The sequence below is a fragment of the Oncorhynchus keta genome, chromosome 1 (assembly GCF_023373465.1).
Source record: "Oncorhynchus keta strain PuntledgeMale-10-30-2019 chromosome 1, Oket_V2, whole genome shotgun sequence".
NCBI lineage: Eukaryota > Metazoa > Chordata > Actinopteri > Salmoniformes > Salmonidae > Oncorhynchus > Oncorhynchus keta.
Window position 1 is genome coordinate 59,677,546 of NC_068421.1, and position 13,604 is coordinate 59,691,149.

The 13,604-nt window shown below is 45.8% G+C and overlaps 1 protein-coding gene across 10 annotated transcripts in view; it reads right to left on the reverse strand.

The window, feature by feature from the left end:
- Positions 1 to 13,604, reverse strand: part of LOC118389526 (CUGBP Elav-like family member 5) — a 294,731-nt gene that overhangs the window by 40,669 nt on the left and 240,458 nt on the right. For 6 of the 10 annotated variants that reach the window (XM_052529675.1, XM_052529677.1, XM_052529673.1 and 3 more), the window contains exons 4-5: positions 2,524 to 2,652; positions 1,219 to 1,298 (exon numbers count right to left, since the gene is read on the reverse strand). In XM_052529675.1, the coding sequence (XP_052385635.1) occupies positions 1,219 to 1,298; positions 2,524 to 2,652 (209 nt within the window). The remainder of the gene's footprint in view (positions 1 to 1,218; positions 1,299 to 2,523; positions 2,653 to 13,604) is intronic. The other 4 variants (XM_052529678.1, XM_052529676.1, XM_052529656.1 and 1 more) reach the window with 1 other exon arrangement.

A 13,604-nucleotide genomic window follows, 5' to 3' on the forward strand; every position in this document is an offset into this window, starting at 1 on the left:
ACTAGCTTGTTCCATCTCATCCCACAGATGCTCAGTTGGATTGAGATCTGGTGACTGGGAAGGCCACTGCAGTAAGCTGAATTCACTGTCATGTTCATGGAACCATTCCTGACAATGTTAGCCTTGTGGCATGGTGCATTATCTTGCAGAAAAAAGTCAATTCGCAGATGGATACACTGCTGCCATAAAGGGATGCACCTGATTGGCGACGATGTTCAGATATCCTGTGGCATTCAAACGTAGCTCCACATTTAGCAAAGGGCCCAATGTGTGCCATGAAAACACACATTCTTTAGCCCACTGCAACTGCAAGTTTCTTGTTTATTGCTGAAAGAAGTAGACCTCTGTAAGGCCGTCGCCATACCCCATTCGTGTCAAGGTACGACGAGTTGTACATTCTTTTGTGGGTCTTTGGGCACCAATGTTGTACTGGACTGTCAGTAGACTAACTACAGCCTGTCGGTTGCTCCGCACAAATCGGGACAGCCTCCTTTGTCCTCTTCCATCAATGACCTGTTTTCAGCCGTTGGCTGGATGTCCTTTTGTGGACCATTCCTGATACACACGGGAAACTGTTGAGCGTGAAAAACCCAGCAGCACTGCAGTTCTTGATACACTCAAACAGGTGCGCCTGGCACCCACTACCATACCCTTTTCAAAGGCACAAATATTTTGTCTTGCCCATTCACCCTCTGAATGGCACACATACACAATTCATGTCTCAATTGTCTCATGGCTTACAAATCCTTCTTTAACCCGTCTCTTCTCCTTCATCTACACTAATTGGAGTGGATTTAACAGGTGACATCAATAAGGGATCATAGTTTTCAGCTGGATTCACCTGGTTAGTCTGTCATAGAAAATGTTTGGTACACTCAGTGTATATTTCTCACTAGTTGAACCATTTAGAGATTTAGAGACTAGAGCGACCATAGGATCTGAGCAGCAGGCTGAATGTTTGACGTCCCTACATAAAGTACCAATCCCTTTCATTCTAAAGAAAGAAGGTTTGTGGTTGTACCCGTTTGCTCGTGAAAGCTGTAATATTCATGAGGGCGGTTACAGATTGTCGGTCAATAAAAACTGTAGGTTGAAAGAGTCTTTGCCGCCCTGCAAGGCCTTGATCAGTAGAATCGAAAGTAAAGTTGCTGTTGTCGTTTGTACGTGTTGTGCATGTTGCATATTGTTGTGTGGAACAAAGGCAGGAAGTGTACTCACTGGCATGGTCTGGCTGCCATGAAGGGCACTGATTGCAGACTGGGCCTCAGCATGTGTGGAGAACTTTACAAAGGCACAGCCTGGGAAAAAAAGTGCACGCATACACACGCACGCACGCACGCACACGCACAAACAGGGATGGAGAAAGAGGCAGGGTGCCTTTATTAAACACTGTGAGGAGATGCACGCCAAAACATTTCAGGGAGGCACAGCAGGCTGCTCCTCCCCAGGCTGCCCAAGCTGCAGGCTCTTGTACAGATTGCACTGATGAAGCAGAAAAGCATGCTATTTAGCGCCACATGCCGGTCTGTGCATATTAAATACAGACCCAGTGAAATGTAGATTGTTTTAAGTCATTACGCATTAGTCTACAGTTCCTCGAAAGACTCCAAACATGTTTGAGGGACTAATGCTGGTTTGATCAGGACCTGCAGCTAGAGAAGGTATAACTAGAGAAGGTATAACTAGAGAAGGTATAGCTAGAGGAGGTATAACTAGAGAAGTACTGGATCTTCAAGTGTGGCCTGAGCAAAAGCTCAACTCCTATCGACCTCTGGCCAATATACACAAAACAGACCTGACAATATATGAATGAATATGTACATTATAAGGGTTAGTTGACAGACCAGTATCCATAAACATCTGGAAATTCAATCGTATTTGTAAAGAAGTGCATTATCTGACTTATGACTCTGGACGTTATGAGTTATTCAGCTGTAGGCCAATGTGGGCCTAGATTCACATAACCCAAACAGAGTATAGCGGAGACAAAATGAAACGTCCCCTAGCTGCCCCAATGTCCTGTCTTCTTGTAAAGAACACCACAATTGTTTTGACAGCCCCCATTCCCTCTTTACTTCTGCATGACTGTCAAGTCAGAATGAAAGGGCCTCTACTTCGGAGATAATTCCACAACAGTTTTCATAAACACTGGCCTCGGACTATGTTTATAGAGACATGAAGAACCAGGGCTCCCACTGCTGTTTACTGCATGTCAGAAGGTATTGGTGTCTGGGTGGGCAGACCATGGGGCCTAGAGTACAGTGCATCAGTTAGGGCTAATGATTGTACATCTATGGGAATGTTTCACTTGCAGGCCTACCATAACCTGAATGAATAATACAAGCCATGATGACTCCTATAAAGAAACCCATTTACGTTGATTGTTTTTTCACTACTGAAAAACTAAAAGGACACATGCCCGTTATGAATACGTGATTTCTCAGCTGAAACACCTTAAGGGTCAAAGTCAGTGACCTAGAATCATAGAAAATGTCAGAGGTACTATATATAATCGGTTCCTACCTTTGCTGTTTCCGTCGGGACCTCTTAGGACGGTGCACTCCTCGATGACTCCGTAGGGCTCAAAGAGGCGGTACACGTCCTCCTCAGTCTGTTGTTTGTTTAGCATCCCGACAAACAGCTTCCTGTCTTCTGGAACAAAGAGATAAGCAAATTAAGGGTTACATTAAATCTCTGACCTTTCAATGCGACCAGTCTAAATGAGCATTACAAGAAAAATGTCATTACCCTAGCTATCCCGATGTAGGGTCTGCTCACTGTGCTCAGTGGCAAATGAAGATGGGGCAATGTATTTGTCTGCCCCATTTAGCTCTGTGAGTTGAGTCACAGTGTATTGTTCCTGTGCCAAGTCTGCTCATTTTAATTTTGACAATAATTGGGTTTGCTCACATATTTAGGCCCAGGGTAGGCCTGGGGTTCTGTCAGAGAACGGCCATGACCCTACCCTGGGGGAATGGAGGGAGGAAGCAGCAGGCTGATGAAACAGAGTTGGTCCTTCAGATACACCAGGAGCTCCAGCCAGTTCTTCTATAGGTCCTGCTTCTGCCTGCTATACTGTTGACTTACAATATTAGTGAATACAGGCTATTTGTTTCTCAATCTCCATATTTCTCGGCCTCAACTACTTAATTGCTGCTGATCCAGTGTATTGGCAAATAAGTAATATTCCAGAGCTCTTTAATGAACAATGGCACGTCTCTCCAGCACGGAGAAGGCTGAGGAGAATGATGCTGGTTTTTCAATATGTATATTTTATTATTGAGTCCTGTTAACCCATAAGAGTCTAAGCCCTGTCTAAAGCTATATGGCCTTTTTTTGTAAGGATAATTTAGTTACTTGATTTAAAATTGTAAGACCCCTTGAAGTATCCCCCCAAAATAATTTTAAAGTATTAGATATTGCCTTTTTTTGGCCCTACTGTTATTAGCCCATACAAATGCATTGATAAACAGATTAACTACATGAAACTACAGATGGTCAAAAGGAAGTTTGCTCTGAAGTGTCTGTCCTATATCTGAGAGATATAATTATATATTTTTAGCATATATTTAACCCCTTATTTTTGGCACTATACAGTCTGCATATACTGTATACTTCCATAATTCATTTGAATTGATACCAGGGGACCTTCAGACGAGTCTTGTGAAGCCTGTGGGCATCCTAGAGCGAAACAACTGACGGAAGTGTTCGTGAGAGTCTCACCTTTGCACAAAGGTGTCATATTAGTGTGTAGCTACAGTGTTCGGACATAGGTTGGCAGGTCGGCTGTACCGACTTCAGAAGAGCGTCTCATCTTTCCATAGAGGGGTCAAACCGTTTAGACCATTTTGTGTGAAGACCGATTTTCGGAACGTCTAATGTTCTGACAAACACCACTCTAGCTCTGTCACCTTTCACCGCAGATGTCTCGTGGTCTGACAAACACCACTCTAGCTCTGTCACCTTTCACCGCAGATGTCTCGTGGTCTGACAAACACCACTCTAGCTCTGTCACCTTTCACCGCAGATGTCTCGTGGTCTGACAAACACCACTCTAGCTCTGTCACCTTTCACCACAGATGTCTAATGTTCTGACAAACACCACTCTAGCTCTGTCACCTTTCACCGCAGATGTCTAGTGTTCTGACAAACACCACTCTAGCTCTGTCACCTTTCACCACAGATGTCTAATGTTCTGACAAACACCACTCTAGCTCTGTCACCTTTCACCGCAGATGTCTAATGTTCTGACAAACACCACTCTAGCTCTGTCACCTTTCACCACAGATGTCTAATGTTCTGACAAACACCACTCTAGCTCTGTCACCTTTCACCACAGATGTCTAATGTTCTGACAAACACCACTCTAGCTCTGTCACCTTTCACCACAGATGTCTAATGTTCTGACAAACACCACTCTAGCTCTGTCACCTTTCACCACAGATGTCTAATGTTCTGACAAACACTACTCTAGCTCTGTCACCTTTCACCACAGATGTCTAATGTTCTGACAAACACCACTCTAGCTCTGTCACCTTTCACCGCAGATGTCTCGTGGTCTGACAAACACCACTCTAGCTCTGTCACCTTTCACCGCAGATGTCTCGTGGTCTGACAAACACCACTCTAGCTCTGTCACCTTTCACCGCAGATGTCTCGTGGTCTGACAAACACCACTCTAGCTCTGTCACCTTTCACCGCAGATGTCTCGTGGTCTGACAAACACCACTCTAGCTCTGTCACCTTTCACCACAGATGTCTAATGTTCTGACAAACACCACTCTAGCTCTGTCACCTTTCACCACAGATGCAGAAGTCGGCGGATGTGGTGGATTGAGACGCATCCAATGCAAAAACATCTCTAGCTTAAACGGACAGATATTTCTGGGGATGTTTGTATTATCCTAATTAGATTTCCATGGGGGAGCAGACATCAACCTTAGGCCCTTTTAAATGCAGGGGGACTTGGTCTTTACCTTGACCTGACAGTGTTTACTGAGATTCTGCTCCTATGATTAATGCTATGCTCACTGAGTCCAACTGGCAGCAACACCACTTCCAACATCCCCTTTACAGATTTTCTATAACTTCTAGTGCACCTATGTAACAAAGGCAAACAAAGACAGAAGAGGAATCCATGGCCAGACTCTGGGCTTTGGAGTTCAACATCATTCCCAGTCTGCGTTAATGCAGTGTGTCAGGGTGACCTTTCTGGCCATGAGAGACAGACTCAGACTGTGTGTTGTTGTGCTGTGGCGTTCTCTGACCAAGGCAGGACCCACTGATATCCAGGTTCTTCCTCCAGCAGCCAGCCAAGGCCCTTGCAGCATCAGCTGCCTCGGTCTCTGCCACAGCCAGGGCCCCGGCTGACTCCCTCACTCAGCCGGGCCAATGACGCACCTTTAAAATAATCAACAGTGTCAGAGCGCGTGCTGTCTAGGGAGGAGTGGCCGTCGTACTGCACTCTTTATTGTTAGTGGCAGGATCAGAGGGTATGTATCAAAATGGAAGCGATTCAATGTGACATCTGTCATGGTGGATTGGAGAGCATTTATCTGCAAAAGAGAAAGCCCTGAACTGGAAAATAAAAGGCCAAGACGCTCCTTCACCTTGCTTGGGGGGAATTTGAATTTGGAGGTGGGGGAATTTGTGGGGGGATTCAAATCTATGCACCCACTCCCTCAACACACACACACACACACACACACACACACACACACACACACACACACACACACACACACACACACACACACACACACACACACACACACACCTTTGCCTTTCCCCTCTCCTCCATGGCGCCCTGATAACTTCCAGGCCTATAACTCTTACAGCAACCCACCCTCTATGGATGATGGGGATGTGACAAGGCAGGATTAATGTATGCAGCTGACCTATATGAATTTCATATGTTCCGCACTATGCCGTTTATGCCATGAACAGACCTCCCGTGGCACGTCTTAAAATACGACATTGCAACTGTGCCATCGCTGATAAATTGCTCACTGGGAAATCACCTAGAGCTGGCTAGAATAATATTTATTGGACTCAGAGCACGTCAGGAACAGACCTATATATCAGATGTGTAACATTGGTTGGTTTACAGAGGGCAACAAAAGGCCCGCTAACAATTGGAGTCCTATTGTGGGCTTTTAGCTTTTCACTGTACTCCATCACAAATTCCACTGGATTGTCCTCATGTGGAGATTCAGAGACTGGCATAAGTAATGTGATGGAATATGAATGAGTCCAGTGCCACTGCATTTAGAGTTGGCACAAATTCTTCAGGTCCTGCTGAGAGATGGAGAGAGCATGTTCTACTCCTGAGTGAGTGGGCTTCAAAAACAACCTGACAACGCATGAAAATACATCATCTGGCAGACCTATTCTCCCAGCCATGATGCTCTGGAGTAAAACGGCACCTTGGGACTCGAGCTGTTGTTCATCTAGCTACAACACACAGCGAGGAACATTATCTTGTTTATCTACAGTAGGCTATGAACTCACATGTACACACACACACACACACACACACACACACACACACACACACACACACACACACACACACACACACACGTGCACACTCACGCTGTCACAGTTATAAATTATTCACCACTTTAGGGAAAGCCCTGATTAATGATAGGCTCTCTGAGATGCTGTTGTTAAATCTTTAAATAAGAGGCAGTGATAATGTTGCTGTTTAAAAATCTCTCCAGCCGGCCTCCCGAGTGGCACAGTGGTCTAAGGCATTACATCTCAGTGCTGAGGCTCCACTACAGCCTGGGGTTCAATCCCAGGCTGTGTCACAGCCGGCCGTGACCGAGAGCCCGATAGGGTGGCGCACAATTGGCCCAGTGCCGTTCCTGGTTGAGAGAGGGTGTGGCCGGGGGGCTTTCCTTGGCTCATTGCGCTCTAGCGACTCCTTGTGGTGGGCCATGCGCCTGCAAGTAGACTGGTGCGGCTGGCTTCCGGATTAAGCCACATGTCCACCAGATGTGTCAAGTGCATTCCGGTGGAAGCCATTCACTGTCAGTGGAGCGCTCCACAACTCTACGTGGGGGTGCCGCACTAGGTTGTGGTGCGTTCTTGTGCGTAGCTTTAGCATGCGGTTGTACCAACGGAAGTACACACATAGACTCCAACTAGCCTGCTTTTAGCTAGTTGAAAAGTGAAGCACGTGGGTATGGAAAATGCGGCCTAGACACCTTGCAAAACCAAACACCTTATACATCCGGTGGACATCGGGCATTAAGTGAGCAGTGTGTTAAAAAGCAGTGCGGCTTGGCGGGTCATGTTTCGGAGGACGCTTGTCTCGACCTCCGCCTCTCCCGAGCCCGTTGGTGAGTTACAGCGATGAGACAAGATCGTAACTACCAATTTGGATATCACGAAATTGGGGAGAATTTTTGGGGTAAAATGAAAAGTCCCAGTGCTTAGGAATTAAAAAACAAAACTGTATCGACTGGCTGTTAATGCAGCTTTGTGGATTAGTGCAGTCTCACAGTGGGGTGCCAGGAACACACAGCTACTGGTTACTGCCGCTCCACAAATAACTATTAAGGCTGTTGTTTTTACCCAATTAACTGGTCGTCCACATGACCATGAACACAGCGGAGACCAGATTCACCTGCATCCCATTTATACTGTAACCTACCACTAAACCAATACAGCTCTTACACATAATCCACCAACACAGTTCCTATACCTCTGCATAATCAATAGGAGAGAGCTCAAAAAGATCTACGTTTGCATCTCACAGAATCCCAACTAGTCATTTAGATGCGGCACGCGACGTGTTACAGCGACAGCTCCTCCTAAACACCCACAACTCCGCCCTGAAAGTTACACCCATCGCGTCGAATCTGGCCTGAGCTGATAAGCAACGGTTTGTTGCATTGGAAATTAAAGCATGGAATAATGATTGGGGAATGTACTGCCTGGTTCTATATCCTGAAGGTTACTGGGCCCATCTGAGATTTATAATCAATAAGTGTGTTTTCATATGAATTTGAAATCAAGTTCAAATTAACATTTGGTTTATCTGAAAAGTATGATTTTAATCTCCTCGCCCAATTCATTGTAATTGTAATCCAATGATTTATTTGCAACACTGATAAAACCATGAATCATTAATCATGCTCCAGTCTTCAGATACACAGTATATTACTATGATTTTCTTGTAGCTGTGCATACTTCATATTCCCATTGAACGTTTCAAGGTTCCCATCTTGCATACATTAGAGATTTTGCAGTCAGGTCTACTATGTTGGAGATGTATTAGTGTGTCTGCTGATTACATTCCTAGGGCTATAGCTGCTTGGGGTTTTGACAGTGGAATGGATAAGAAGACTTCCAGTGAATAGTGATAGGATGAGTTTCAGGGTTTTGGCACTGCTGCAAGCTCCAGGAGAAAGCCCTCACGAGGGGTATGGTAAAAATGTCCAGGCCCATGTTGGCTTGCATAAGAACCTGCAGCCCTCGATAAGCCAGGATGGATGAAATAAAGAGAGAGAGAGAGGTTTGTAATGAGGGCGGTACTGAATCATGTTCACTTCCTCTGTTTCCACTTTGTGTGTGTGTGTGTGTGTGTGTGTGTGTGTGTGTGTGTGTGTGTGTGTGTGTGTGTGTGTGTGTGTGTGTGTGTGTGTGTGTGTGTGTGTGTGTGTGTGTGTGTGTGTGTGTGTGTGTGTGTGTGTGTGTGTGTGTGTGTGTGTGTGTGTGTGTGTGTGTGTGTGAGAGATGCTGAGAGAGAAACAGTGAAGAGACAGTACTGTATGTGTTACGGAGAAAGCTCGTCAGAGAGATGGGTGGGTTACTATGACAACTACTTATACAGTGGCCTGTCAGTCATGTTTCATTGGAGTTTGGAGAGGATAAGCGGGGGAGAGGAGGAGCGGAAGGAGAGGAGGTAGAAGAGGAGAGAAGGGGAGTGGGGGGGCTTGGAGTGGGGGTCATTCCTCTATCTGCCTGCTGAGTTGGAGTGTAAATTTGCCTGTCAGCCACACAGATAAGGACAAATTATTAACAATATTAGCTGCCCGATAAAAATGAAACTATAATGAATGGATAAATATATTAAACCAAATGAGATCCCATCCAGCCAGAAAGTGGGCCCTAAGAAACCATCCAGGTTTTCTCATTTGGGGAAGCAGATAAGAGATAGGGGAGAGGGGAGGGGGTTACTGTAGGCTCCACTGTATTTTATCACACTCGCCCATCAAGCCATAGAGAATCACAACATTTGCGGTTGAAATACCAAACACCATTGCTTCCACAGCCCATTATAGTTGTTCAGCGAGGATGCCACACAATAGCTGTGTCAGCATGTGTTCAACCATAAAAACAGACGGAATCGAAGAAATTAATTAACCCTAGGAGAGCATAGTGCTTAGCCAGTGGTATTTAATCCAATGTATTACATACATGTATATGAATCTAGAGCTGTGTTGCATTAATGAGACAGGCGGGCAGGCTGGGCTGTTGTGGAGGCTAGGCCTCTCTGGGTTGGGCCTGTGTTCCTCTCTGCCTCCCTACCTGGCTGCCTGGGTGTTCAGGGGTACCAGAGGAGAGTGGGGGTCTGGGCCCAGTCTTGGCACCACTGCTGTGTTGAATGAACACTGCCAGATGAAATCCTGAATAATGACTCTCTCTTATGTCCTCTGTGTTGTGTTTGTCACGTAGTGAGGGAAGGATGGGAGGGTGACACCATATTGTGCCACAGTGCTGGAACAACTTCTGAGAACTCTTGTGTACTGTTCTCTACATTAACCCAGTTCTGTGGAGTCTTTGTCTTTCAAAAGTTGTGTCTGTTATTTGTTTATTTGGCAATGCTCCAGTTGAACTTATCTAAAGTTGTCTTTTTGAGGCAATGACCCGAACCTTCTAAAAAAAAAAGAAAGAAGCTATTTACACTATGGCCAATCTACTGCATAATTACTACCTTTCAAACCTCTCTATGATGTTCCCAAGAAACATATTCTCAACGGACAACAAATAATATTACGCAAAAACCCATTGATTTCCGTTGAATATCTAAATCACATGCACTGTTGAAGAAGATTACATTCAAGTGTGATCCTTCCTTTCCTTTTATTTGGGACTATAAGGAGACGAGGTGGGCGGTGACGCAAGCTTGGCTTTGTCACAGTTTCACCATGAGAGTGTCAAGGCTGCTGATTGGTTGTGTGGCAAGGTGGGATCTATATAAACCATCAGTATGAAATGGGGAGGCTGTGTTTGCAGGACCTTGATAGCAGCCGGCACTGTGCTGCACTACATCCTTCACTAAACAGTCCCATGGGAAGGATTAGGCCTCAGTGCTTTAACACTGGCCCCGTTTACTGAGCAAACTAAAACCCTGTCCCCAACCACTTTAACGCACCTAACCCATTTACACCTACACACATATCGGCGGGCGCATGGAAACACACAGGCGCGTGCACGCACGCACGCACGCACTCACGCACTCGCGCGCGCACACACAAACATGAAGAGAGGCTCCCAAAACCTTTCTCCAAACAAACACTCCAGTGAGTGTGGGAGGCTATGGTAACTGTGGCACCATCATCATCCCTATACAGTGTTTTGCCGCAGAGGCAAAGATCAGACCGAGTGCATAAATCACACAGGGGGACAGGCTTTGAGCAACCCATACAGCATATTTCCCCATTTTGCAGTTGGATTACAGACGGACGATTAGAACAGTGATCAGATATTGTTTCTGTGCTGCTAGTAGAGACAGGAGCTGATGTATGTTATCTAGTGGTCTCTCCTCAGCCCTCCACTGAGTTGATTTATCAACTGGATCAAATGGCTGTAATGTGCTGCTGGGGGATTCAGCACTGAGACTGGATGGTTCGGCTGGGAGCCTTGAGCATACAATTACTAGCCAGCCACGGCTTCCAGCCTGCCTGAGTGCGCCATATAAAACCTCTGGGGTGCCTGTGTGTTAGAGCCCAGCCTACCCACGTCCCCCCCGCACCTCAAATTGCAGTCAGGGAGGAAAAGAATAAAACGAGAAATTGCTTAAAATATTTTATCTCCACCATATACGTCTGAGCAAATGTACACTCAATATGATAACAAACGTGAAATATTACTCAGTGTCTTGTGTTGGCTTCAACGTATTACGGCGGTGCTCATAAATCCTGGACCTGCTGTGCTACGTCAATAGGTACTGTATATAAACATTTACAATATTGCAGTGCTATTTATATTGTCTGTCTTCATAATGCCATTGGAAGGGCTTTCTGGCATCAGTTATGATATGGATTTTTCCCCTTTTTCTCTATTACATCCAGGCAAAACAATGGTGTACAGTATCAGGCCCTACGTTTGGCAGTATTTAACACGGTTCCAGGCTGTTTCTTAATTCTTTTCTCATCGGTCAACTGACAGTGATTGTTGAGGGTAATGCTGGATACTCCCTCTCTACCACCAACCACCAACACCCCCCTCCCTCCCTCCCTCCCTCCCTCCCTCCCTCCCTCCCTCCCTCCCTCCCTCCCTCCCTCCCTCCCTCCCTCCCTCCCTCCCTCCCTCCCTCCCTCCCTCCCTCCCAATCTCTCTCTCACCTTCTACTCCTTCTGAACCTGCTTGTTCTCTGTTTTCTTTACTCTCTCTTCCTTTCTCTGGGTCTCTCTGATGACTTACCTTCATGCAGTGGTTTCCCCCGAGCAAATAACTTTTTTTTTCTCCCACGAAGGACTAAATTGACTACAGCAAGAGACAACAAACTTCATTAAAGAGCCAAAGCAAACAGGCATTATACATGTGATATCCTTCCCTCCCTATCTGCATTAAAGGGGAAGACAAAACCCAGCCCTATCTCGTCTGGGAGCGAGCTGCTCCTCTCACCTCAGGCAACCGCATTAAACCAAGACATACACAGACTTTGGTACAAAGGCTCTATGATCCAAGACAAGGAGCGAAATACAGACAAGTCGAGAGATAATGAGAAAGATAGGGAGAGACAAAGGAAGAAAAATGAAAAGGAGCAAGCTGAGCAGAGATAGAGCGGGGCCATGGCAGAGAAGTGAGGATGTACGGGAATAAGTTATATCTCTGTGCAGCTTTGTGTGGGAGAGGAGAGGACTGAGCTGGCAGATGACTTTGCTGGCAATGGATGAAAGAAGCTTATAGGCCACCCGGCATGTCAACCATCCCCACCCTGTGTGGGAGTACGGTGGGCAGGCAGGGTTCAGCGACCGTAACCCCAGAGCCCCATGGAGACCATGGCGAAGTTGGATTTAGATATGACATATACGCTATACATCAGCTCCCTTTTAGGATGTATTCCCTAATCCATATTCATTCAGTAATCTCAGAGAGGGTGGGTTAGCATGCCTGCTGCCTGGCTGGCTGTATCCTACTGTACCTTTACTCTCCAAAACTGCTGTGTAAACAGTTAGGAGAGCACAAATTGCTGTATAAGGTAAAGCTACAAATGTATAAATAAATACATAAGCCTTAAAGCATATCATCCAGATCTTTTTTGCGATTGCACATGAACTGGAATTGATTCCGTAGGAGCGTTACGAAACAATGTGATACAGCTGGAAGTTTTCACGTCTCTGGGTGTGTTGTTGCTTCGTATGCAACTCCTCGGCGGTGTTAATGTGACTGCGGCAGGGAGCGCAGCCCTGTCATTCACGTTGACAGCCAAGCTGCTCTCTCCACACACGTATGGGTGATGTAGACTTCAATTAGGCTGCAAGGTCACTCAGCACCCATCAGGAGCTAAACCGGGCTAGCTAATCTCGCTAATACGTTCCAGTCAACCACATGAATAACAACAGAACAAGGCCTGCACTGCAATGACATTTAACATTGAACAAGATCACAGGTCTTGTTCACAATAAAACCAATTTTTACCGTACATCAAGTGTTTGATCCTGAATGCTACACTGCTAACTCCCATGCCAAGGCCTCTCACTACTACAATTATGAAGGGGAAACTGGCTGCTCCACAGCCCCCTTTATTAAACATGGATTTGAGGGAGAGGCAGAGGGTTGGCCTGCACATCCTTCCTCTCCCCTCCCCTGCTCCCCCCCCCCCCCCCGAACACTGTCTTGACAGCCCCATTTGTTTTCATTTCCAGGATGTTTTGCTCAATCTCTAATGAAATAACTATCTATACATCGAACAAAATATCAAAAGGGACGGGTGGAATTGTTAATCGGCTGTCACTGACGTTTCAGCCTTGCTACTCTTCCCCCTGAATTGGTTTGATTACATTTGGTTGGTTGTCATAACATACCGTCCTCTAGTGTTCACGTGTGCACAGATACCGACCTGTGTGTAAAGCATTTAGTATGCTGTCGACACAACCACTTAACCATGTATATAGAACTGTCTGAAGTACGACTGTACATGCAGAATATGTCAACCACATTTGCCTGTATTTGTCTCAATATAACATTGTATGATTGTGTATCTGTCAGGTTAATCATAACCACAAACCATTCAGTCATTTCCATTCACTTTGTTGGTCACTTTGAATTTGCTGTAACGCCGATGAACGACAAGCATTTTCATTCTCTCTGATCTTTTGGATCCAGTGATCTCACCCAGTCAGTCTCTCAGGGCCAAAACAAAA